A 27,968-nucleotide genomic window follows, 5' to 3' on the forward strand; every position below is an offset into this window, starting at 1 on the left:
TTTTTCAGCTTTGATGCTGCTGTTTCAAGAAACTAAATCATTGAGGCAGCACATTTTCAACATGGCTTTTAAAGTGGCTGCATCTTTTTCTCATGTTCACAAAGAAGGCTGGGAAAAAAAGGATGTGCTTTAATGAACAGCAGGGAGGTACAGCACTTGCGGGAGGTCTGAAGTACTTACTTCATATTGTTTTTGAAGTATATACAACTCAGATTCTAACCACATCATTTACAATTTCGCAAACATTTAATGGAGGGCTTAACACTTCTAGTCTAAAGGCAGGTAAAAGGCAGAAAGAAGTGGGAAGATCAGGAACTGGACAGGTGTTAAAACAAATAATCTTTCAGAAATTTTGAGCTTTCAATATTCTTATCTACCAGGACTTTTCCTGCATGTTTGAGAGCTAGTAAGTTACTTTGGTTTGTTTAAGATACTTAAAAGCAGAGGCGGGCAACCTGGTAACTTCTAGGTGTTTGGGACTATAGCTCCCGCAAACCTTGACTATGCTTGTCCACTGGCTGTGACCAATTGAAATTCAAAATATCTAGAAGGCAGCAGACTGCCTATCCTCTTGATTTATAGCAAAGAATTTTAAGACTTCAATTAACTTTTTATGCAACAGATCTACTATGTCAATTTTGTTCTGCTCCTGTCCACCTTAAAAAACAACAGCAATCCAATGGACGAATGATTTTTTTCCCTTTTTTTTTGGCAGCTTCAGCTTTCCTTCTCTTAGTCCCATGGATGCAACGGGATTTACTGGGAATTGTGAAAACAGGCAGGCTGCTGAAACTTGAATAAGCATCATTACTCATCTGTTAAATTTTGCCTTTTCTGGTTAGGAGAGAAAAAAAAAAACTTGCTCTCCCCATCCTCCAATTTTTAAAAAATGGATGAAGGCCAGGCACCAGCTGCAGAAAATCTTAAAGAGATCTAGCCCCCCTTTTCCCAAGGTGTGGGAGGACGGAGTTTTTGTCCAAATCATTTGTGAGCAGAAAACAAGGGCTATCTATGCAGCAAGATCAGAAGATTTGCAAACTGCCCTGCTCAACTCTGCCCAAGGCACATTAAGGTCAACCATCTGATGCTGACAGAAGAACCTGAAATCTCATAGGCATAAGGACAAAGCACATGGTAAAGATCTGGCATTAAGGGGTATGCTGTAGGCTACATACTTGGAAACATAAAGGTTCCTTGAGCCTTTACAGCAAATAAATGTTGGTTGGCAAAACTGTTCACCTTCCTAATCCTTTTAAATGTGCCATTCAAGCTAATTAAAATCCCCAAAGCCTCCTAAACCTTTGCATATTTTCATTCAAAGCACATTGTGAGCATGTTTTAGCTATTATATATAAGGACACCAAGAAGATGTAGTGAAGGTAGAGAAAGAATAATTAGATGCCCTGTACAGCCATGCAGGTTATGTATAACTGACTGGGAAAGAATCAAGAACTGGTCACCTTTGAATGGCTGGAAGCCACAATAATTAGGCTTTGGGGCAGAGAACTTTGATAATGGTCAGGATAACACTGTTGAGTAGGTGGGAACATAACTTTCTGCTTTTTGTCCTCAATTTTTAAAAAATTGGATTTTAAAAAAAATGAAAGCTAGGTTATGCTTATTAACAGATTACACTACCATTTGTATGTGTTTCCTGCTTCAAAATTTTGAAATAATCTAGAACACATAAAAATTACACTCAAGTACTTTTTAGGTTATGCATATTTAAGTCACACAAACCCTTATAATGAAAAGGATGGAAGAGCAATCCTGCAAACACTTCAGTTTAGCTTTTCAGCAGCTGGATCATCTGGATCCTTTAGAAGTTCAAAATGCTTGAATGATACTGGTTCCAATGTAAACAGCTAATGTAGAAACAAGTTAATCTTAAGTCCTTTTATTATTAATAATATTATACCATACGTCTCAACTCTTCCTGGACATGCATTCATCATGAGTTCCCAACGGCAACATTTTTCTCCATATGAACCCAGCGGTATAGTTAGATAAAATTAAACCCTGGACTTAATGATTTTATGGAGCAGGAGATGTGGTGTATCTGGCTTTACAAAGCCATGTCTTTTTGTTTACTTATCCACATTAAAGACAAAAGAACAGGCATCCGTAACAACATATATGACCATCAATCTACCTCCTGACTAGATGTTTTTAACAATGAAACAGAAAGAATGCTGAGGTCCAGCTGCTACTGTTGTCTCCATCCTCTGCTATTCTGCCATTCATATGGGACTTTTCTGGGTTATTCAGCTCTCAAGTTCATCTCTAAGGCCCAGCTCTCGCTACACTATTGCACAGATTTGTCCCCAGGAATCTAGACTGTCTGAAGCAGCCATTCCCCACTGCCCCCAAGTGATATCCATAGCTGGAGATCAACCAAGATAAGCCAGACACTCCTATTATTCAGGGATAACTGCAATTTTTACATGGAAAGCATTAACCTTTGAGGCCAGCTTCAGTGGAAGCCAAGAAAGGAGAAATATACATCACAGATGTCTCAGCTCCAGAACTCCAATTGTACAGAAGATACATTTCTGCCTGTTGAGCCTTGAAAAAGACAGACATAGCCACTACTCTAGGATTTAGACAACCATTGAAAACTAGCTTTAAGGACGGATAGGATGGATAATACAGTATGTCTACCAGGTGAGGCAGAGGAACAGGAGGCAGACAGTTACCTGAGCTTGTCTGCTATAAATATCACCCTTCTCTCCAACAGCAAGGAAGCAAAGACTCTGCTTAAGTGCCGGATGCTAAGCGAGGAGAACAGGGACTCAAAATCAACATGTTCAAGCCTCGAATCAAGTGGTCGACGCAGCTCTATAACCTGAAACAGAAAGAATGTGATCTACTACCTCAGCAGTAGATGTAAAAGATGTAAAATCAACTCAAAGTCAGTTCTGACCTGAGCAGCCTATAAGCGCTATAAATGAGTGAGTAAATAAGGTAAGTAGGACTCTGAGAATACCATTTACAACCTTTTCAGACCAGTGGGCTGCACTTGGAAATCTGCTTTGTGAATTTGCTTTATTCAAAAGGGGCCCCTCTGTTCCATATATTTCCACATTGGGCTCCGGAAATATCAGACCACCTTTTACCAGGAAGCAAGCAAATGGGCTGGTTCCTAATTATGATCTCCAGCTGTCCACTGAATGTCCCCCACCCATTCACCTTGCCTTTTTTCTTCTGTGCAGGCAACCACACTCGAAAGAAAAACCCTTGAATTGAATCAACTGCCATTTTTATTTTTTAAGTATGTCTTCAGGACCCAGATGGGTATTTTGCTGTGCAGCATGCCTCTTTCTTTTCTTTTCCGGAAAAGAATCTGCAGAAAGAAGTTAATTCTAATGGGCAGGGAGCCTGGGGCACCCAAAGGGAAACGTCTACACATACACAGGAAATACATGGGAACTTGCAGGCATGTCCTTTGGAACTCAGGCCTAGACTCCCACTCTTGTGTTTTAGCTACTTCATCTGCTTTTGGGGGGGGTTCTGTCTAAATCAGTGTTTCTCGCCCTCAGCAACTTTAAGATGTGTGGACTTAAAGTCATGCTGGCTGGAGAGTTCTGGGAGTTGAAGTCCACACAGGTTAAAGTTGCTGAGGTTCAGAAACACTGATGTGCACCTTTCCCCATATCAATCTACCATCCTCTGTCACTCTGGCTGTTGATCTTACTTCTGTTCCAGAGCCAGGCAGGAAATTCTTGATGGCAATAGTCCGACCCAGGGCTGGGAAAGGAGCCTCCATGACACTCCTCATGAGCGGCTGGACCAAGGCAGGTGAAATGCCACGTCTTTTCTCAACCTCATCCAAGATCTGAACAGCAGAGAAACAAGAAATAGAAGGAAGGAGACAATGTATTTGTTTCAGGTATCTACCCCTTTCCTCTCCTCTTGCTGGGTTTTCATCGTTGTCAGATCATTGCTTGATGCCACACAAAACAATCAAGCATTAGAATCCCACTTTAAGGAAACAGCCACTGGGGGGGCTCTGATTTAGATTCCTAGTCTCCCAGTGGTGTTATTGTTTTACTGTTCCTCCTCCCAGTTAAGTGAGTAGTTGGTGGGTAGATATGGGAAAGAGAGTACTATGCTTTTCTGGCCATATGATTTCCCCTCAGTCAATATATCCCCTTCCCAAATTGCTATTTGTCTTCAGCTGAGAAACTTATTTAGGTATCTATGTACCTACAAGAAGCATCTAGCAGGTCTGGGAGCAATTTTAAAAGCTGGAAACTGTGCAAATAAAAAATGAGAAGATTACGGTCTCCATCCCCCAGAGGACACATTTTTGATCCAAACTGCCTCTCTCTAGGTGGCTATTTTCTTTCGTTTCTTTCTTTTTAAAAAAACAAACCGAAGGAAATGCTAATCACAGATCTCTTGTCCTTTGACTTTTAACAATGGCAGAAGAAGAACACATGTAACATGCTCCAAAGCAGAAACGAGTGGCACCTTTTTAAAGCACTGGGTGAGATTCTTTATTTGACAACAGCAAACAACTGTATTGGATTATCAGTTTTCACCCTTGTTTTGAGTTGTACTGCCAATGGTCAGTGTGTGGGACCAGCACACTGACCGGACCCTCCTCCTCCGCCCCACCCACTTTGGGGACAGTTTGCATGGCCCTTCTCCCTCACCTTAGAGAAGAGGTTGAAACACCCCAAGCGACTCACAATGCAGTAAACTTCTGGAAGACGCTTCCCTTTCCCACTGGGCTTTCAAGAGAGATAGACACAACACAGATACACACAAATAGACAATGATGAACAAGAAGAAGCCAAAATCAAGATCACTTCTATTCCACACACAAAGCAGTTTGTCCTAACCTAGCCTACTACACTTCTGAGGCACCCTTTCCCTGACTTGCAGTTATCCTGCTGTGCCAGATTGTTTCCCATAATCCTAACCCAAGGCCAACTTCTCTAAAGGGCAGCAAATTGCAAAAGGTTGACTACATTACAGGATATAGTGCTGTACTCCATTAAAACAAAAAAATCTCATTGATTTTCCACTACATGATTTCAAATATTCCATAGTAGTGACAAGAGGGGTTTAGCTACAAAAAGAAAATTATAATACAGCAATGATAGCCATAAAGCATGGGTCAAACTCTTTTCTTCCCTTGCTGCTGCTTCAAAGGAGGCCTGTGAGACCATCCTACCCAATTTTTGAAGATGAAACGAGACAGTTACCAGTATTCGTCTGCAGTATCCAAATCTTCGGCTACCATCTTCACTAGTCAAGACAAATGAAAAGGTCTCACTGAAAAAGAGAAGGTTTTAAAGAAACTTTCTTCAGTGACAAGGTTATCTTAAGTTCTAAAATATATACATACATATATAAAAGAAGTTATATATTTTATTAAGTACCCATACACCTTTTTCTTTCTACAAGCCTATTAGAACAATATAAATTATGGCCCCTCCTCTTCACAACAAATCTGCATGATAAATATGCTGATAACCCAGCTAATGTTTCATATGGCTAAGACAAAGGGAAATAATCATCATTCATTCATTTAGCTGTATGTTTCTTCTAAGTAGGATCGAGGTAATAACATGGCCCTCTATTCATATTATCATCTTTTAATAACTCTCTGAGATAGGCTAGGCCTGAGATATGGACTGACCTGACTCACTCAAGACTTATTACTTATTACTGCATGAACAAATCCTTGTAATTTTCTTGGCAGCATTTTTCAGAAGTGGTTTGTCCTTGCCTTCTTCCTAGGGCTGAGACAGAGTGACTGACCCAAAGTCACCCAGATGGCTTCCGGGCCTAAGGCAGGACTAGAACACCAGGTCTCCCGGTTTCTCATTCAGTGCCTTTAACCACTGTACCGCTAGTCTTTTGTTGTGGGTGGTGTGTGCCTTCAAATAAATCTTGACTGCTGGCAACTACATGGACAAATCCATGCAATTTCCTTGGCAATGTTTAAATACATGTATACCGTTATAATCATTTAATATTGTATTCTTTGTACAGATTATAAGTAAAGACTTTTTAAACTACAGCCAATAATTTTGTGACTAATGTAGCTTTCATGTTATACCTTGCTCTAAGACCAAAATAAGGATTGATTGACTGACTGAATGCATTGATCACCTAAATATTTCCTGTCATTGGTGTTGGGTTTATTCTTCAGTTGTTCATGGTGAAATTGAAAGGATGGTTTTTACTGTTATCCTTAAGAAAAACCCTGTACGAATAAAGTTAGCATTATGAATAATGGGAGATTATGAGGTGACAAGAAGGGAAGAAAGGAACTATTCTTTAACTTGCCTGCTAAATTGGGAAACAGGAGTCCAATCTTTTGCATCAGGGAAGCAAAACTGAGGAATGGCCTTCAGCTGGTCCTCTGCCTCCCTCATGAATTTGAAGGAACGTTCAAGCTAGCAGAAGAGGAGGAGGAGATGTTTCTAATTATCTAGGTAGAAGTAAAATTGCATGAACATTTTCTCCCCTCTCCATCCACCCTGCTCCCTAAATAAATGGAGAAGTGATGACAGAGAATAGACATCTGTCTGGAGGGTATTTACATAGCTATTTGCCTAGCTCACCTGATCTTCATGTATCAGACGTGTGTGTGTGTGTGTGTGTGTGTCACTCAGCCAGATGCCTTCCTCCCCTCCCTCCCATTTACAGCCAAATCCTAAGGATTCCTCTATCATGTAGATTTCCATGTACATCAGATTCTTTGGAAATGAACCTGATGCTACTTACTACACCAACACTAACATTCATATTTTTAGAGTCACATTCTGTGGAGGGTTATCAAAGAACAAAGCAAATTGCCTCAGATCAGGTAGGGAGTGAGCAATGTAAAGCTACAGGTCACATACAGCTCCCAGTGTTTGTTACGAGCACAACTGCTCAAATCAGCAGCACAGATTCCCATCAGTCTGAGGCAAGAAACATAAAACCTGTAATTGAGATCCTGAAATAGACTCAGCATTGTTTTAAGAAGATAAACAGCAACAAATGTCACCTTAAAACACAGGGGTAAACTGGAAAATCCAGCCCATTCACTTATCTTCACTGCCTTGTCTTCTGTGGCTATCACTCTCCCTAAAAATATTGTGGCTCCTGGCCACTAAAAGGCTGCCCACCTCTGGATAGATCAACCCTCCTTAATCTGGTGTCATCCAGATGTGCTGGGTTTCACCTTCTAGAATCTTAGCCAACAGAGCACAGCACTCCTTCCTTTGCTGCTCTCTGAATGGGCATTTTCGATCATGAGTCCTACCTTTAATGGAAACTGCTGGGTAACTTCAGGGACATATGGTGTGCAAGCTTGCTTCTTGTGTAATGACACTACAACAAAATATTCAAAGAGCTGCCTCTCTTGATACTCGATCAGATCTCTCTCCAAGGTGTGATATCTGGGGGCTTGCTTCAGGCGAGATTTTACATGAACTAGGCGCTGGCTGTGAGCTACACAAAAGGTAAGCCAACAAAATCAACATGGTTTTATGTGCCATTCCCACAGTGCTTAGCAGTTCTGTCTCACTTCAGACTACATATTCACCATGAACTCAGTCAGCCTCTTAACCTGGTCACCCTACAGATGTATGGACTTCAATATGAAGTATTTTCAGCAAGGACCCTGCAGGATAAAAATCTTGAGTGCTGAAATCCACCTAACTGAAGGGAACCAGAGTTTGGAAAGGCTGACCTAAATATTCTGGAATTATGTTGTGTCATAATCAGGATATCAAAACATTCTGAAACATTATAGAGAGAATCAAGATAAAAATGCAGTCTTATTGGGGGGGATTTGACAACTTTTTTGTAGAAAAGGAGAGGGTAGAGCACATAGCCCAAGGGTTGGAAATCTGCTGGATCACCCTTGAAATGGCCAGATTGGCACAACCTTCAGTAGAAACAGCATGGTCTGGAAGAGAAGTGGAATGTTCTGGAATGGTAGCATATATCAAATTTTTATTAAATATAAGGATATCAAACTTCATCATACTTGCAGCTGATTGCAGTTCATCTACATAACTGAAACACTGAAGATAGAACCTCATTTTTATCTATAAAATCTACAGTCCTAAACATGTTCATCTGAGCATTTTCCCCAGGCAGGAACTTTTTCATTATGTTTGGATTACAAACCCCAGAATTCCCAGCTAGCATGGGCACTGGCTAAATTGACTGGGAATTTTAGGACTTGTGGCCTGACTCTGTCTGGAGGGCTTCAGGTCTGGGAAAGCTGCACTAGGATATAAACTTCATCAAATATTTACTTCTGAGTGCATATTTTAAGGACTGGGCTGCACATTGGATAATGAACCTTTTTTTAGGGATATGAAAGTTCATGTAGCTATCAGAACAGTCCAATAATAGATAATTCGCTTTTGCAACAACTGAATGCCTATTCAAGCATAAAACATATCTTAGTATCTTTGGGCAGAAAAAAAAAAACTAAAAGAGGGAAAACCCACAGCTTTCAGGCCAAGAATCAACAATCTTCTCTGAAGTTCATCTCCCAATTAATACCTCTTAGTTTTTCTTCCGTGTCGCTGTCTGATTCACTATTTTCATCTGTAACTACAAGGAAACAGAAGACAGGAAACATCACTTTTCTAAAAAACAATAATTGTTTTCTGAACAGCAAGCAAAACCTAGGATGGATCACAGAACCAGATCTCACAAGTTCTCTTATACCCCAAAAGTACAGCTGTCTGGCCAGGATGGCCAGAAGATATGTCAGGATTTACTAAGGCATTTCTGGCAAACTAGTAAATCTAGTAAATCATTAAGGACTTTTGTTTACTGGGAGCAATACCAAACATCACCAAAATTAGGTTGCTAAAATGAAGAAAGATTGGGGAACGAAGGGAGGAATCTTGTGTGAAAGGACAATGAGCTCAGTTCCTAGTTGGAAGATCCTCAGGAAGCAGACAAAAAGCAATGTCTTTTGCACTCACTCTAGTTAGTGAATGATGGGGTCTACCGACCAAACAGATCAGGCAAGTCTGAAGTCTGACAACTCTTGATACACAGGTAGTCCCAGTTTAAGAATGAGTTCCGTTCCCAAGGCCTATCTTTAAGCTGAATTTGTATATAAGCCGGAACAGTATTATTGTATAATACTGTATAAGTAGTATTATATAATTAAGTCAATCCATTGTATATTTAACTTGAATCATTGTGTATTTAACTTGGATTTTGCTACAATAGGCTCCACTCTTAACTATGGGTTGTCTGTAAACTGGACATTCTTAACCTAGGGACTACCTGTACATCACAGCAGCAGTTCCTGAGACTGCAGAAATGTACCTTGTGATGGTACTAGAATATAGGGCAAGTAGCAATAAATATTATAGAAAAGGGGAAACTGTCCTTTATATAACTGGCTATTATTACGGAAATCCCTTTAATATTGGACAGGAAATCCAAGCCCAAGTCAAGCAGCCCCACTAAACTACTTGTTCCAGCAACAGGTTTTCCTTACCTCTCCCAGAACTAGACTCTGTAGATTGTGACAGCCTCTTGACTCGCTTCTTCCCTCTTCGAGCCTCATAAATGGCATTGATTTTTAACACCAGCTGCTTAACATAAAGAAGAGAAAGTAAATGCTTTCTTCTTTCCACAGATCAAGAGTTTTAAAAATGATGCCCAGATCATCTTACCCACCAAAGTAATTATTTTCTCATTTCCTTTCCATTCTCTCAATTGGTTGTCCTCCCTTCACCTCTTCCTAACTTTCTGTTTTTATATATTTTCTTTTCATGAGATTCTCCCATAAATTCAGATTGTCAAAAAAATAAAATATTATGCAATTGGATACCTAATCTGGAAGGCAAAATTGTTTGGAAGTATTTCCCTTGATAATTTAAAATCATGAGTTGACAATTGCTTCAAAGATTGTATGACAAGAAAACCTTGTTTGTCACCATATAATCTTCACCTGCTGATTAATGTTATTGTTTTATTGCATTAGGATTTTAACAATTTAGTATCTATGGAGCTGAAAGTTGATTGGAGAATATACATATACTTAATTTTAAAAAGGTTCTCCTCTCGAGATTTCAGTCAATTATTTCTCCATAATTCAGAGAATTTTCAATACCACTTATGTGAAGTTAATACTGTATTTCCTAGACAAGACTTAGGACAGTAATTTCTGAACACTGCTTCTAATTCTTCAGTGTCCTTTCTAAGCCACCAAAAATCTTTCAAGAAAGCAATACCTTTGAAATTTTCCTTCTTTTCTTGCCATTTTGAGGATCACCCAAGGAGAAGAAAGTATCATCAGGACTGCTAGGAGTGGAAGGGGGACTGATTTTTGAAGGAGAGTAAGTCCCATCCCGATTTGGTTTCCGTATGTCTAATAACTTGAAACTCCTGCGTTCTGAATTTTGCCTAAAGGAGATGGTCTTAGAGAGGACCTAAGGAGACAGACCAGAATGGGGGAAATGGGGAGCATCAGAAACTGCATTTCTCTATAATAAAAAAAGAACCCCTAAGGGTTCAACATAAGAAACATGAAAACTTTAGTTGCAAGAATTCTTGGCAGATTAACAACAGCCAAAAACCTTTAGCACTTGCTTAGACTTTTTTCACAGGGTAATCCAACAGGTCAATAGAAGAGACCATATATTTTCCACAGTAGTTTGCTCAGAAGTCTCATCTGCATGACAGAAAGAGCTCTTACTGCTTGCACAACTGGCTTTCAGGAGCTCTATGGAATTGAGCCAACAAAACTAACCAGCAAAGTAACCACAGACACTTGGATTATAAAATGAAGGAGCTACTGTACCACATCAGACCCAGATGTTATATGGTCCAATACTCTGTCAGCCACTAGTCATCACCAGTGGCTTCAGAAACAAGTTTAAGCAACCATACAATTGCATATTTATGGACCTTACATTCTATGACCCTGTTATTTAGCTATTGATTTTATCCCATAAAACAACAGAATGGTCTGGCACTTGTTCATGAGCTTCTTAGGACATCGTGGGTCAAATCTTAGCTTTGGGCACAAAAATCAAGTTCAAATTCTGGTCCCTGGAAAAGTTGAAATCAAGTTGTTGTGAGAGCATAAAACAAAATCAGGATTACAAAGCACTCCAGGTACTGATTGCAACTACAGAAATTGTGACTTTCTTTTTTAATTCTCAAAAGGCCACAGTCTGAAGAAATCAGCGAGCTTCTTCTCTCTTCAACGAACAGTAGTAGAAAACTTATTATGTGCTAACAGCATAATGAATCAGACAACTAATTAGCTGGTTCCTGCTTGTATTTTTTTTTACAGAACACAAGCAATAAATGGAACACTTTTTCCATCTTTGTGAGATAATAAAGCCTCCCTGTAATGCCCCAGTTATATTTCTAAATGCTGTTTTTTTAAATAAAGCAGAGCTATGATTTGATGGAAGCACCTGTTCAATGAAGATTATGAGGAACTGTCTCTACTTTCCCTTTTTCAAATTTACCCACCTGACTACCCATCCACAAAACACATACAAATGAGTGCAAGAGTTAGCAATACCAGAACTGCAAAATTTGTTCCTGTATACTCAGAACAGAAATGGTGTCCCAAGTTCTCAATCTTTCTCCTCACTCCAGCTTCAAACAGAATTTCACTCACAGTGCACTCTGTTTGGAAAAAAAGGTGTCCCTGGCTTTTGTGCTCACTATAGTTTCTAGCACAATTTAGTGCTTAACAGCAAACTAATTTGCACAGCAGATTCTTCATCTGCATATCGCTCATGAGTGCTTAAGTCCTCTAATGGCTTGAGTCCAGCACAGGCTTGGACCCAAATGACTAGAATTTGGAATGGAGCTGCCACTAAGAAAGATGCTTAGCTAACGCCTTCAACAGTTTCACCACCATCACCACTTTCTCCAACAGACTACATTCCCACTCTGTTACTGGCATGGGAAAGAGAATGGCACATATCAAGACAGGAAATAAAATAAAATATAATCCCCCATCATTTGGAACAGAATATCAGCGGTGAGTTGCACAGAATCTTCTCTCCAGACTGAATATCAAAACTACACATTGCAATTATCAAAATGAACTCCCTGCACAGATGGTTTCTCCCTATACAACCAAGAAGACTAATATTTTTCTTGCTTAATTCCTGTATCATCCATAGAACAAGTAGTGGCATATGGTCTTACAGGAATTCTTTATGGTTATGAATTGGCAAGAGCTGCCAATACATATCTACGGTAAGAAGAAGTCCAGAGTGCACTATTTCTGCCCCATCCAGAAAACCATGATTCAGAAGGCTTAGCTTTTAGTCCTTTAAAATCACCAAATACAGTGGACAGGAAAATCAATGGGAAACCATACTGAACAATGGATCAGTCATTTTCTTCTCTGAAAGGCATCAATTTTCTGCCCATAGTACCTCCATAATAACAGTCAAAACTTATAACTTGGGGGTACCGGATGCTCAAGTTGCGCTGATTAGACCAGGATACCTTTGTGGGTGTGCTAGGAATAGACGATGGAGATGCTGGAAAGTTCAGGCCACATTTCTTCCCCAGGCAATGACTATTTGTCTCAATATCTTCATAGGGGTTTTCTTTTGCTGGTGAATCTGGAATAGAAAGCCAAAGGCAATAAATGAATCAATACACAAAATGTAACCTTTTCCTAAGAATTTGGAAATGGCACTTGTGGACAGAACAAAGTTCCATCTCATTCCTAAACTAGCACAAGCATATACACTGAACTACACACTCAATCTACTCCATGAGTGGATGATCTACTAGTCAATCTATCTGGGGAGTATCAGGATAGGAAGGAAGGACTGACCAACATATTTATTAGACAGAGACCTTACTTTTCTTCCATGAGCTAAAAGCAGTGTACATACAATTGGATGAAAAAGTTTAGGCACCCCTGGTTAATTATGTTTCAATATATCCCTAAGTCAAAACAACCTTCACATAATACAAATGTGAAGGATATATTAGTATTTAGTTGAATTCTTTCTTCTTTCCATCTACACAGTATTTCCTGTACCAGTGGTTGTCACTCAATCCCAAAACACAATCAAGCCCCCTCTATGTTTAACGGCTGGCAAGGTATTCCTTTCCACAAATGCTTCATGCTTTTTTGTCTAAACGATTGTGTGGTTTTTGTTTCATCAGTCTAAGGGCACTTTGTTCCCAAACATTTCAGGCTTATCAAGGTTTTCTTTTGCATCTTAGACAAGGGGTTTTGTGATGAACTCAGAGATAAGGTTTCCTTCTGAGAACTGTTCTGTGCAAGTAATTGTCATGTAATGCTGTATTGTGCACCTGTGGACAACTACTCCAGTAGCACCTAAACTTTTCAGCAGGTTATTTGCACTGATCTATGGATTCTGTTTAGCAGCTCTGACCGATTTCCTGGCAATTTTTTTGCGGTGTCCCACAATGTGCCTTGACTTCCATTATGTTCCATTTCTTAACAGTATGTCTCACAAGTGAAATTGCTAACTGGAAGCATTTACAGATTTTTCATAGTCTTCTCATGCTTTGCAAAAGTGAATTCTCTTCATTTTCAGACACTCAGATGGCTGCTTAAAGGAGTCCAAGGTGGTTGAAGGTAGACAGAATAGTCACAACCTGAGCGGTTAGAACAGAGTATTGGTTCACTTGTGGAACTGTTTTTGCTTTTAGGCTTAAAGAGTCACATCTTTGTGGATCTTACTGATAACTGTACATTAAAAAAAAAAAAGAGTAACGATGAATCAACCAGAAAGATACTCAGTCTTCTGTACCTGCCATATTCATTATTTTCTTATTCTGAGTCTGTAACCAACTGCACCAAAGTAATGAGTATGTATTCAACTTTGCAGAAGGATGGGTTTAATGCTGTACCATGCAAAGGTAGTTCAGCTTCTGTTCACTGAGGGATTCACTGAAACATATAAAGACCATGGGTGCTGAAATCTTTGAACTACAACACTCCCTCCTCCAATGTGGCCCACCCCAAAAACATCCTCTGAGGAAGGTTAGGCTGAAAGTGAGTGACTAGTCCAAAAACACCCATTGAGCATCTGAACATGGATCCAACATCTTAACCAATAATACAATGAATGTATTCTTTCTCCCAAAACTCATGATTCTTGCAAGGTTCGTACCTGAGCAGTTTTTCATACTGCGGAGCAATCTCCATCACTTAAATTCTATTTAGGAATAGCTTCACTTGCTTTATTTGAGGGTGCAAACAGCTACTAAAAGCACAGAAGCAAGAGTGGTTTGTTGTTTGTTCATTTAAAAAAAAATGATGGTCATACCTGAGCACCAGCAGCCAATGCCAACATTGTGACTGGATGGCATGAAGAGAAAAGCAAAGGAAAATTGAAGGGTAGTTTTGGAAGAAAGGAAAAGGATTAAAAAGGAAGTGCTAAAGCATGTTGAAAGTAGGGGAGCGTACTGAAAGTGTCTCCTAAGCTGGAAATGTTCAACTTCTTATGGGTACAGTTCAACACAGAAGTTGGATTCACATATCATACTAATCTATAATGCAATTTGTTTATTTTGGGCTTAGCATGATGAGTGATTCTGTTACAGTTTACTGCTACAAGCAAATCAAAACCATTCTAGCTTATTCATCAAAGAGCAATTTTTAAAAATCTCTGCTTAGTATTATGTAGGAGTCAATCAGTAAGGTGTGCTTTATGCCTCCTGATTTTCACATTTTACTCCATGTTGGATTGTGGCTATTACTTTAGTTCAAGGAGAGAATTAACAATTTGCTTAGAACTCATTAATTACTACATACTAGCAAACTGGTGAATCAAGTTTGGATCAGGTTTTACTCAAGGGAGTAGCATAAGTATAAATGCTAATGTCTGCCTTGCTCTGACATATACCTACAACTCTGAGATTATTAATGTTCTTTTTTTCTTTGCTCTCATTAGCTTGTGTTGGCTTCATCTACTGTTTTCTGTTGGCTGGAAGGACTTGCCAGTGTTTCAGTTCTGTAATGCACTGCATATTATTCCTACAGATAAGAGGATCTTGTATGTCATAAAAATCTGTTCTAACCTCCAAAATCAAATATATACATGTCCCCATACATCAACTAGATGCTACCTTAAGTGAGCAACTCTCAGCTTTCCAGATGTTGTTGAAGTCTGATCAACACCAAATATCATGGCGATGCTCAGGTTTGGAGAAACTACAGTTCAACAATACCAGGAAAGCTGTTGGTTACCCACCCTTATTCTTACAGAGCATTATTGTAATTCCTATCCCTCTAACCTTCTGGCAAACTACTCCAAACTGAAGCCTTTGCTTTGAATAATGTCACATACTCTTGCCCTAGATATTCACATATCCACAGAGTAACTTACAGCACAGAGCTCACACCTGTTGCCTTTCATCTCCAGAATGCCTACCTAGAATATCTTCATAGACATTTTCCTCTGATAAAGTGCGGGTTAGGGCCAGCTTGCTCTGAGCATACCAATCCACTCGGCCATTCTCAGAGGAGGACTGCAACAAGTCTTCAAACTCATAGGACTTCCTAGGGCATTTGTTGGAAAGAGCAGAAGAGGTGATGGGGAAAAAAAAAAGGTAGATATCTCAAAAGAATGCCATAAAGCAAATCATTCACAAGTATAAGTGGAAAAGAAAGTGCATTTTTATAGCTTCTTGTCATGGTAAGCAACCATCAAAAAGGCTTTGGGTTTTGCTTCAGATCTCAAACCTCCCAGGCTATGGCTTTCCTTTCTTTAATACAGGGTTTCTCAACCTTGGCAACTTTAAGACATGTGGACTTCAACTCCCAGAATTCCCCAGCCAGCATATGGAATTCTGGGAATTGAAGTCCACATGTCTTAAAGTTGCCAAGGTTGAGAAACCCTGCTCTAATATGTCAAGAGATCCTTGCACAGGGCTTTCACTTCATCTTTGGCTATCTGAAAATTTCTGGCTGCTTCTGAAGACTCCCCCCTTTCTCCCCTGCTGTTCTTTATACTTGGACTGACTCCCAGAATATCTGCATGAAGCCATCTCTCATTCCCTCCAAATCCCTCTTCCTAATCTATCTGTTCATGAAGTTTTTGGTTCATTCTTAGTCCCACTACCATGCTATAAGTAAGTTTAATAGAAATATATCCCCATTTTATGCAGCAGAATACGTAAAATATTATATTGTTCATTAAAAATCACATTGTAAGGAATTGGCACTCAACAAAAACAGATATAATCAATGTATAGTAATACCTGTGGTCGGTGTTAGCCTTAATCTTCCCATTCCTCAGCTGCCTACTAATGGCTGAAGGGGGAGGTGAGGAAGGCAGAGGAGGGGGTGGAATAGAAGGGAGAGGGGGTAGGAGTCTCTTATTCCGAACAGGCAGAATCCATCCCTCTTCACCTTCATGTTTGAAAGTCCGTCGAGGCTTAGGAAGTGGATTAATAAAAGGTTTCTTCTCTGGCAAGCCAGGCTCCATGTACACATTTTCTTCATTGCGAGATTTGCATTTTACACGAGAAGCTTTCACTTCTTCCAAAGTCCCAAAGATTGGTTCTCTGGCTTCAGAATCCAAGCCTAGGAGCCACTTACTTACTTCTAGGCAGTTGGCACTTTCCTGGCCTTCTGGGAGCTCCTGATCCTCACCTGTCTTCTCTTGCAGACAGTGTGGAGAATAATAAGTACCTGGTAGCTGTGGTTGGGCCTCAGCTGATCCACACTTCAAGGCCTGCTCCAACTTCTTGACCTGACTCAGGACAGACAGGTTCTCCTTCTGGACTTCCTTCCTACTGTCCTTCAACTCAATACCTTTATCCACATTGAAATTACATTCTTCCTCCCTTGATTTCACATCTGTTTTTCTTTCAACATGCTGCCCAACACTTTTTGAAGTTCCAACATGCCTCTCATCCTCCTTGCTTGGCCCCTTGTAATTTAGGGGCCTCTTATTATCCACTACTCTCATTGCAATGTTATTCCTAGTCATCTTCTCCATTACACCCAAAAACGGACTGAGTTCCTCTTTAACACTTTGCTCCTCCTCCTTCCATGGGGACACCGGAGCTGGAATTTCCTTTTTTCCTTCCCATTCTGAAATCTTGTCCTTGATACTCGAAGGCTTGTTTTTCAAGCTGACTTTCCCAATAGTCCGAAGATTCTGAGAACCACCCAACTGCTTCCTTAGAATCCTGCCACTTTCCCGGTTGTTGATATCTACTGATGGATCACCAATGATCATCTTGGGACTCAGCATGTTCTGCTGAAAACAGTCCAGCCTTGGATCCAGCATCAAATTCTCTATGGCTTTCAGTGGGCTCTTTGCCACGGAATCTACCTCTGCTTTAGGCAGTAGCTTGGGTGTGAAGGCAACACTCTCCGACCACTTGTGCTTTGAAAGCCCACCCCAAAATTCTGTTTTTGCAGCTGTATTATTTAGACTTGCAAACCTGATCCTAGGCAAAAAAGGCAAATGTCAGAAGAATTTTACAGGTTGCATTCATCATTCAGTATAGTGTCATGAGTTGGATTTAATATTCAGTTGAATATTAAACGTATGACACTTTAACTTAAACAATACAGGAGTTGCTATAGAATTTATTAAATAGTCTTCATGCAGTTTTTTACTGTCTTCCCACTAATCTAAATTTATCTGCAAAGAGGAGTGCTTTTCTATCTCCTCAATAGAACAGCAGCACCTAGCACATCATTTATTTACCAAAGTGTCCGGTAGCATCTTAAAGAGAAACACATTTATTCCTGCATAATCCATTTGTTCAAGCACAGAAAAGCTCATGCCAAAATAAACACATTTCTCATTTGTCAACATAAAACTGTTTGGTATCTTTTTCTCTTCCCCTATATTAGCAGATTAACATAGCGCCTTTGGAAACTATTCAAAACCCTCTCCTCTCTTAATACCCATGCTAAATGAGATCCTAGATGGGTTATCCATATCAACCAAATATTTGTATGCACACTACTCATGCATTTATTCTGAATAACTCGGGCACAGGGACTTTAAATACATGTGTAAGTTAGACTGAAAACTTTTCTACTTAACAGTTTATTATATGAGGCTAAACCAGTGACATGCAAGAGATGAATACGGTGCTGATAATTTCTTAAAACTTTACCCCCAGGTTAATGTGATATTGGAAGGGGGGAATATTAAACGGAGGGAATTATTTTAAATTGCAATTGTTTATTTATTGTTCCATTTCATTTTTAAGGTTTATAAGCTGCCCTTCAAAGTAAGTATTTCCAGGATAGCTTACAACGTATTCGTTTTTTCCATACCTAAATTTAAACAATAAAAGCTGCAGCCAGAGTAACAGAAAAAGATCAATGCAGCATATATAGTTAAAACTCATGAACATAACAGGAGGCCTGAGACACATCTTTGCCTAGTCCTGAAGTAGTAGGGCTTGTATTTCTACAAAGTCCACCAAAAACCAGATGAGATCCTTAGTTCAAAAAGCAAAACAAAGTCCACTCATCTTAAAGTGGCCAAGTTTGGACAACACTGGTCTATGGCATCTCCTCCCATGTATTTTAAATATTTTTAAAATATTTCTGTCCCATATTATATCTCCTAGTTAAGCTTCCAAAACCACCATTAATGACAATAAAACAGAAACAGAAACAAAAATGGGTATTAGACACACACATCCGCCCACCATAAAATAAATCTTCCACTACTGCCTTAGTGAAAGCGAGGTCAACATTTGTGAAAGTGCAGGCACCTTCTCTATTATGTATGCAGCTTTCTGGAAGGGTTTAAAACTTTGCCAGGCATCTTTGAACAAAGGAAGAAGGGGGCAAAAGGAACACAGCAGTATTAAATTCCTGCCTGCCCTTCCCTCATTCGGAAATCATCACAAAGAGAAGATTAATAATATTCACCTCTCAGTTTTTTGGCAAATAATGGCTTCAGGCTTGCTCTCCACATCGGTGACAGCACTCCCTGTCATCGTGTTAGCGACTGGCACGGTTGCAGACCACCTAGGCGGAAGTACATAAAATAGTACATACATAAAATAGCTGGGTGCTTTATCCCATGATATGCAGACAATACTCTTTTATGTGTCTATATGCTCAGACAGCTGTGGTTTCTTCAATACAACAGGGTGAAAATAAGATCCCCAAACTCATACCCAGGGTCATCTCCCTCCTTTAGAGAGCGGTTTATGAGCTGCTATAATTATTTATTCAGTGGTTGTTTATGTTGTTTTCTATAAAAACACTTTCCCCCAACTTGGTTTGTTCTAGGTGGGCCATTCTTTCACTCCCATAATCCTTTGCACAAGCATATCTAGGTTGGAAAAATCTGCTTCCAAATGAAAAGTCAAGGATGGTGATTAGGTTTAGGAGAAATGTTACCAACAGAGTTGTTAACTTGCCTGTCATCCATGTAGAACTCAGGCAGCTTATAGGAAACGGAATGCAGTTAAAAACAATGAAGATAAGACAGTAGTCAACAACTGATTAGGTTCATGTGATCTTTTGGGGTTTTTTATCCAGCCCCCCTGCCCCAATTGCTCTTGAACCCTATTCCCCTTCTGGGAAGCAGTGGATAGTTTGCTGCCAATAGTGACACAAAGTGGTCCCATTTCAGTCATAGTTGCAAAGTTATGTTATTAAGATCAGCCTGCTTCTTCAGATTCAGAAACCAAACAGATTCTCAGCCTGCACTGCAGGAATTAACAGAAGAGGGTGCATTGGTAGAAGGGGCACATGAAGAGACAGATGTTGGTGCAGGCTGGGTCAGTTAACCCAGAGCCTAAGTTAGGCAAGGTCCCCATCACAAATTATACAAGGTAATGCAATGAAAATCAAGCTATCTACCTGAAAGAAAAGAGACGTGATTCAGCAAATTAGTCAAGCTGCCTGTCAGGGTTATAAAAAAGTAATTGTCTACTTGACTGATTCTTCCCAAAATCTTCCTTTCCTGAAACTCTGTTTGTGCTCTGCCTGAATACCTGGCTGAACTCTGGATGGAAAACTGACTACTCATGGATTCTCTCTGAACCTGTTATAGTATTTAACTCTCCGGACTTTTGGTTTTGAAAAAGTAAGGTCTTGTGCCTGTGTTTTTCTGTATGCTTCAAGCAGAAGTTTTAATTCGCAATTTGCTTTTGTGTTATTTCCATTGAAGATTTATGACTGCAATAAATACCTGAAGTTCATAGTAGAAGCTGTCTGGGGCCTGTAAGCCAAAGACCCAACTGAGCTCAAGAACTCCCAAGAAGATGCTTGGAAGTGATGATTGCATCTCCCCTTATTGTCAGAATTTCTTCTTTGACATCTGGACTGGGAACAGTGAATCCAAAGAAAATGAGGCTAAGAGCTCCCATTAAAAGTACAGGTAGTCCTCATTAGTCATGGTAATTGGGACTAAGAACTTTGTTGCTAAGCAATGCAATCCTAAGGCACAATGTCACGCAACCACGCCTATTTATGATGGCAGTTCCAGCAGTCCCAGTTGCTATTGTTAGGCGAATCCCACATGGTTGCAGTGTCCCACAGTTGCATGAACACCATTTGCAACCTCCTGCCAGCTTCCCCACTGACTTTGCTTGTGGGAAGCCAGCAGGGAAGATCACAAATGGTGATCATATGACTGCAGGATGCTGCAATGTTGTAATTGTGAGCTGGTCGCCAAGCACCTGAATCACAATCACATGACCACAGGGATGCTCCAACAGCTGCAACTATGAGGACCCGCTGTAAGTACCCTCAGTCAGCGCCATCGTAACTTTGAACAGTTGCTGAATGAGTGGATGTTAAACGAGGACTACCTGTATTTGTTAGAAGGAAAGTAACTGTTAAAACACAACCATTCCAGCATCAATTGAGACAGCTTATATAGCAATTTAAAGGCAGCAACATTCTTGCCTGTTTCTCCCACTTTTTCTATGCAGAGGGCTGGGCACTTCCCTTTTTTATGTAGGAGGATCAGGTGGCATTTATTCACTGACTTGATAAATGAACCCCTTTAATCAGTGTGAGATGTACCTCTCACATTTATGAGATGAGAATTTACAAAACTCTCATCATAAAGTTCAGATCTACTTCAAGGTCAATTTCTGAACTTTATGGGCATATCCATACAGCTTCTTTGGCAACAGTACAGAAGTGTTTTGCCATTGTTTTCTAGGATGTTACCTGTTCCATTGTTTCAAAACTCCCTGAGCACATTTAAGAAGGCATTTGCACTCTCAGGAGGTCATTCTGGTCGATATGTCCCTAAAGGCAGACATTTTAATCTATTCCTAAGTAGAATACTGTTTCTAGTGACCTAAATGTTGTCAGATATTGATCTGAGGATAATAGGTTCACAGAGGCTAGATTCACACATCAGGGGAAATCATAGCTTATATTTACTATGGTTTGTTAAATAAATTACAACTGGCCAGGTTCACACACTTCACTAAAGTACAGAGAACACAGATATGACATTGGAGAAGGAATTCAACAATTAGCAAAACATAATTCAAGCCCAGGAAGAAAACATTAGAAAGAAACTTAAACCAGCTCTGCCTTAACTCTCTTTGGTATAACAGAGGGAGGGAAAATGCCATTAGGCTTTCAAAATTCTGCTACTGTAGCCTGTATCAATAAAATACAATGCCTGTACTTCTTGTGGAGCCTGTTTCCTGACCTGGCCTACCTTGAAGGGCTAACATTAAGCCATAAATCCCAATTTACAAATAATTTCAGCTGGGTTCACTCAATACACTAACCCAAAACCAAACAGACTATACTGTCTTAGTAGGATGTATTAATCCTGCTAAAGAATCTACCTAATTCAGACCTCCATTTCTCAGTCTGTTGAAATCACCAGATTTCTTATCCTGCAAAATGACATTGAAGTAAGCCACATAGTTGTCATGACAGCCATGTTAGGAGTCAGAATGTATATTGCAAAGTCCCCAAATTTTGATCACATAACTGCCAGTTGCTGCGACAGTCGTAAGTTCGAGGACCAGTCATAAAGTTACTTTTTCAGCGCCACTGTAATTTTGATCAGTTGCTAAACAGGGCAGTTATAAAGCAAGGCCTACCTGTATTTGAAGGGTTGTCCAGTCCAAGTCCAGATCAAGGAGAAGCATTGATTCACATGCACTCCTTGCCCTAGCCCTTGCCTGCTTACCGTTTGCTGAGGACATATCCTCACAATGGAGACTCCAACTTGGAGTCAGACTGCCACTGAAGTAAGCTGATCCTGCAATAAAGTGGTATTTTCTATTGGAAAAGGAACAAGTCTTCCCATGAGAATATTCTGTCACATGGAAATGGAGCCTGAGAGAGACTGGCAACCTGCAGGGCTCCAACTGCCCTGCTGCAGGAATGCACCTTTCCATCTAGCCTTTGTGGTGATTTCTACTTTTCTTGCTAAAGAGAACAGAGTATTTCCAGGCATCCTTTTTTGGGGGGGGGGAGGAGGGTATAGAGAAGTATGGATGTAACCTTCAGGGAAAAAAATGCAAGGGAAGCTGTTATGTAAATATTGGCTTAACCCGGAAAGAGAGGAGCAGGTGAGAAAGAAGCTCAAGATTGCCATGTCTTGATTCTGTTTAGTATAAAGTGGGGGGAGAAATGTCTCAAATCCTCTGTTGTTATAGGGTATAACAGAGTCTTGATTATTGTACCAACTTTTCACTATTTATTTCTATCCATTTTCATCTCTCTGAATGGCCGCAGAGATGTGTTTGTGTGTAAATCCAAACATCCACTGAGACAGGGAGCCTAGGAAACCCCATCTTTACAGGACCTTGATAGAACTTCATCTCACTCATGGTTATTAGAAGGATCAGCTACTTTACAGATAAGTAGTTACCACAACATGGGGGGAGTTAGTTTAGCTCAAACAAGCCAAGATCTTCTTGAAGCTAAAACTAATCTCTCAAGGTTAGATGGCTGCCTCAGTTAACTTGGTTTTGGAGTTTGCAAGTTCTGCTTTATACCCCCACCCCCACCCCCATGACCTAGTTAAATGTGTTGTGTGAATGAACAGGGCCTGGATGTAGTAACAGCCAATATTATGAACACATGATGTGCTCTCTGGAGAGGCTACATAGTCTTCCTAACTTGTCAATGTTCTGGAGAGCTTGGCCTGCCAAGCAAATGTATTAAAATACCATAGATTGAAGGAATACTTTCTGTCCAAGCAATAACACAATTCATAGCACAGCATCTTTTACAGAGCCAAACACTGCTCCAAGGGTAATTTAATTCTTGTGGATTTTCTGCCTGATTGCTAAAAGTGTGCCATGAGTGTCATTTAGCCATTGAATGATGGGCATACTGCTGTGTTGATGGGGGGAAATTGCTGCACTCAAGGAACCCTAACTTCTTTTGAAATCTCCAATAGCACAAGAGGGGGATTGACAGACTCTAGAGAATGCTTTAAAAAACATAGTAGAATCCGAGCTGGAAAGTCTTTCAGTAACTATTGCAACCCCGAGAAACAGCAATCTAGCTCTTCCTTCAACATTTCTTAACAAAGGAAACAACACTATTTTCCAGGAGTCTGTTGCTGTATCCAGCAATTTGAACTGTTCAAAATAGCCTTCTCCAGTTTGGTGCTGTCCAGATGTGCTGGCATTATGATTCCTAGAACTCTCAGCACCCTTTCCACAGCCATGGTACCGAGAAATCAGGGAACTGGATTCTCAGCATATTTACAGGGCACCACATCTTCAACTTCATATTTGCAGGAAACATTGCCCAATTCAGGACTATTCTCATTTTCATACATTTTTAATAAACCAATAAAGTTAATGTAAACATTCTTTCTCACACACACACATTTCTCAATGACATGCTGAAGAGCAAAAATCTGGTCTGCAATCCATCTGTTAGCATTTCCAAAACTTTGCACATTGGCATTTCTTGTACCCTTTCAATCAAAATTTTGCCAGTTTCCCAAGTATACTTAACAAAGTCTCTTGTAATATTTGTATTCACTCTTACTACCTTTCCTTTTGGATAGGGGAACAATAACAGCATTCTTCCAATTGTCAGGCATAGATGTACTGTTCACATACATAATAAACATGTTCCACAGTTACTCCCTGTGCACACTGTTTCAATCTTATAACATTTCTCCAGTATATCATCTTACCATTTTTCAACACATTCACAATCTTTATGACTTCTTTTTCATTTATTCTGGCAGACTCTTACTCCAGCCATTATACTTTCACTATAATTTCTTCTACCTCTTCCCTTTCTTTCATGCCCACCTTTTTCCCAAAGATCTACTTTTTCCACCACCAATAATAGTCTATCTAACATTCAAAACCTCTCATCACCCTTATATCCTGTATTAATTCTCTTAATCTTAGTAATGTTTTTTCACACTGTTCTTTTTTCATGTGTGCACATAGATTCATACTCAGATGCAGGTACAAATAGGTGCCCCAAACTCCCCTCTGAAGCTGTGGCCTAGTTATTCCAGTGGGGGCACCAATATCACTGGAGATCCTCCATCTGGTTTAAACCTGCCCAAGGAGCTCATCTCCTGGGACAATCAGTTCTGTTCTCCAAGGGGCTTCCAGCCCAATTTCTAAGCCCCCCTCCCCAATTGTTGCCACGCTTTTGCCAGCAATCAACATTTTCTTTTTTTGGATCCTTTAGGCTTTCCCAGGTGAAAGGGGAGCTACCATCCTCTTTGGAATCCCAATGCTAGCTGGTGCTGATGTCACTGCTATTGTCTTCTCTAACTCTGAAAGTACTCCATCCCACTGGGAGACGGAAAACTCCATATGTAGCTAAGGAATCACTGTCTTCAAAAGCACTTACTCCCAAGCACTCCACTCCTCTAAGGAATGCTGCAGACTGTTCTGCAATGCCAGATCTGGTGTCTCCAACCCCTTTCTCTGATTCTTCCTCCAACACAGTGGGCGCTGCCTGGTTGTTGCCACTGCAGCTCCAGCTCCAAATACTGAAGACCATTTCCCTCCTCCTCCAACTCCATAAAATTGGCTCCTCCAGAAATTGGTCTCTCCTGCAAGCCAGGCAATTTCCTTGGGTGGTAAGCCTTTTCCTTCATAATTAAACCTGCACTTCATCTCCCTGCATGTATTTATCCATTCCCCACCATAGGATTGGACTACCTCATTCAGATCTATCTCATCCTTTCCCTTGATCTTAGTTTCGCAGACACACTATATAATTTCTCTCTCTCTGTCTCTCTCTCATTTCAGTTATCACTTCATGCACTTGACCATTTACTTTTTTACTGTGCTTTGTGAATTTACTGGTCTTATATTCCAAGTCCCAATCTTCTACAACATTATCACAGAAGAACAATAATCTATACACCCTTATAATTCCACTAAATGTGGTACTTCTTGTTGTGACCCTGTTAACTGTATGGCTAGATAATAATCGAAATATACCAAACTTGACCCAGGCACTGTTTTGTTTTGTTACATTTGCTTTTCTTTCTTTTTTCTTCTGTTCAGTGAAGAATAAACAAGCAAACCAACAAAAGCAGTAGGAATGAGTGATCTAGACCAGGGGAAATCAGCAAAGCTCTCCTTGAGGATTATCAAAAATACTGTGCTTTGTGAATGCAACCTCTTGGCAGCACAAGGGACCTGTGGAGAGAAGTTATAATGATGACAGCAATGGCAATTAGTCAGAAAAGCCTTGCGCATTTAGTGATATGGTTTGATCATAGAGAAAGGCTCCCAACGAGCTCAACTCATTCCTAGGACAACAGACAGTAATCTGTGTTGCTGCTAAGGGTCTCTAAGAATTTTCTAATGAATAATTGGTGCTTGCCTTGTTTTTCCTAAAGTAATTTCTATTCTACAGCTATAGCAGTGGAAAGGGCTTCTGCCCCACATACATTGCAGACAAAGGGAAGAGGTTCCTTCCCCCACTTTGCTTTGAAAAGCAGCTCTCTGCCTCTCCTCTTCACTGCTTCTCAAGAGGGCATTATGCTAAACCCATAAGCCAAAATGGGGGGGGAGGGGAGGGAGGAAAAACGTTCATTGTCTCTTACACAATACCTCTGGAAGCGGGGAATGACCCTGAAGCCTCTGGAGTCCATGAGACCTCGCAGAGCCAATCCTACCATTCTGAAAGCCTGGCAGGAAATAAAAGAGTGCACTGAGTACTTCAGGCATGTTTGGACACAAAAAGAAATAGGAGCCTTCTGCTCAGGAGTCCAAGATCTGAAAGGGAGGAGAAGTGGGGAATAATGGCGAGCTCTCTTGGGGCTCCATCTCCCGCGATACCACACACATGTAAGTAATGATGTTTGCCAAACAAGAGACTGATGACTGAGCCCATCTAACTACACTAATTTTTTCTCCGTATCCAGAAAGCTTCTCATCTATAATCTCGTTTTATGTCTTACAAAAATCATAGAAAGTAAGTCAGTAGCTCCTCTCCCACTGCAGATGGAAGGCTAGAGATGGAGAACTCAGCATATTTAAGCCCACTTTCAGGAGGTTCATATCAGAGACAAAATTTGAACCAGGGCTCAGTTTAGCCACTGATGTGCTCATCAATTGCACCAAGCTATGTATGATGGCTGATAGCACAACACACTAAGCCAAACTATATTATGGCTTGGCAAGGTGTGTAAACCTAGTCATTTTCTTATGCTCTAATCTCACTATTTACCATCCCATCAATAATACCCAATGTGGCTGTGTTGCTCTCTAAGCCGTAGCGTGGTTTGATTTTGGCTAAGCATACTGAATGAATCCAGCCACTGTGGTCTGTAGGTCATTGTTTACGGCTTAGCCTTTTTTGAAACCCAGCTACTGCATCTTAACAAACCATAAGTAAAACCAACCATGGCTTTGTGCAATCCTGAACCCTTCTATATATTCTGTCCTCTCAAGATAACGTTCTACTTGATGGCACCAGGTTGGGAAGGTTACAAAATATTTCCCATATATGGAACTCATGCATGAGAACAAAAATAACAAACTTTCTTTAAAAACAAACTTTGCTGTAAAAACAAAGATCCCCCATAATTTTCTTTTCAATAAGGTAAAGTTGTAACATGTAGTTAATATAGACATGTTTCTTGAAAGGAATTTAAGCCTTCTCTCATACTCGTAAGAGACTTGAGTGTTTCAAATTCTCTTTTCTTGCTCAATCTTAATACATAAAGGGATTTGTTCCATGCAAGTCTATTATTTCAAACTGCTTTTCAGTGCTGTTCCTACTACCATTTCAAAATGCCTGCACTGCTTTACAGCTACTTCATATGTTCTGGCTGCAGCCCTGAAATAAAAGTTAGGGCCAAGTAAACTCTCCATCAGAGGACTGGAAGGGGAACAATTTGCAAAGGCAAAAACAGATATTATCATCATGGGGAGTCTGAGAAAGAGCAATCAGGCAGCCTATCACCTTTTGATGGCCTTGCGGTTAGCCTCCATAGGACATCAGCTGGCAAGAGGGGAGGGGGTCAAGCCACAGATGGAGCCCCTGAGCAGCACAATAGCCTTAGGAATGTCAACCCTGCCTTGGGAAAGAGTAGGGACACAAAGCACAACCATCCAGAAGGAATACAAGCAGGAGAAAAGGAGCTCTTTGATGGGATGGATGGTGGGAAGGACACCAAGCAAGAAGAAATCTTCAGAACAGCAAGTGGCTGAGCACAGCCTCTCACAGTCACGCCTGCTGCAGATTCCCAGGGCCCCGTGATCAAGAGCTTCCTCTTGCCAGGCAGAAGAAGACCCTGTGGTGACCCTTTCCTTCCACACATCAGATCCTGCCCGTTTTTGTGCTTCCGAAGAGGCGTTTGTTTACTGTCCTATCGCTGGCATGCAGGAAGTGGCCTTGAAATAAGCTGTAATCACCTTTCACCAGCAGCTGCTCTTTGACTGCTTTTCTAATTCCAGTTTTCCTTTCTTTCCTTCTTTCTTACCCTGACCAACCAAATCCCTGGCTGGATTACTTTTCTTTCAAAGGGAAAAATTACTCTGGATGTTTCCTGATGAGGCTTTTGGTGTGCAGTTGCTCTGCACATGTTCAT

At 40.4% G+C, this 27,968-nt stretch overlaps 1 protein-coding gene across 4 annotated transcripts in view; it reads right to left on the minus strand.

Annotated features, from left to right (window-relative positions):
• DENND2A (DENN domain containing 2A) overlaps positions 1 to 27,968 on the minus strand; it is a 70,409-nt gene that overhangs the window by 17,172 nt on the left and 25,269 nt on the right. For 3 of the 4 annotated variants that reach the window (XM_088141136.1, XM_088141135.1, XM_088141139.1), the window contains exons 2-14: positions 18,863 to 18,961; positions 16,213 to 17,412; positions 15,384 to 15,511; positions 12,469 to 12,587; positions 10,221 to 10,418; positions 9,482 to 9,578; positions 8,524 to 8,574; positions 7,268 to 7,455; positions 6,304 to 6,413; positions 5,214 to 5,283; positions 4,659 to 4,736; positions 3,695 to 3,835; positions 2,697 to 2,845 (exon numbers count right to left, since the gene is read on the minus strand). In XM_088141136.1, coding sequence (XP_087997262.1) covers positions 2,697 to 2,845; positions 3,695 to 3,835; positions 4,659 to 4,736; positions 5,214 to 5,283; positions 6,304 to 6,413; positions 7,268 to 7,455; positions 8,524 to 8,574; positions 9,482 to 9,578; positions 10,221 to 10,418; positions 12,469 to 12,587; positions 15,384 to 15,511; positions 16,213 to 17,412; positions 18,863 to 18,930 — 2,597 coding nt within the window. In that variant the 5' untranslated portion in view covers positions 18,931 to 18,961. The remainder of the gene's footprint in view (positions 1 to 2,696; positions 2,846 to 3,694; positions 3,836 to 4,658; positions 4,737 to 5,213; positions 5,284 to 6,303; positions 6,414 to 7,267; positions 7,456 to 8,523; positions 8,575 to 9,481; positions 9,579 to 10,220; positions 10,419 to 12,468; positions 12,588 to 15,383; positions 15,512 to 16,212; positions 17,413 to 18,862; positions 18,962 to 27,968) is intronic. The other variant, XM_088141138.1, reaches the window with a different exon arrangement.

The sequence above is a fragment of the Python bivittatus genome, unplaced genomic scaffold, assembly GCF_059951505.1.
Source record: "Python bivittatus isolate LINGU-HERP-01145 unplaced genomic scaffold, Pbiv_v1 ctg000330_np1212, whole genome shotgun sequence".
Lineage (NCBI taxonomy): Eukaryota > Metazoa > Chordata > Lepidosauria > Squamata > Pythonidae > Python > Python bivittatus.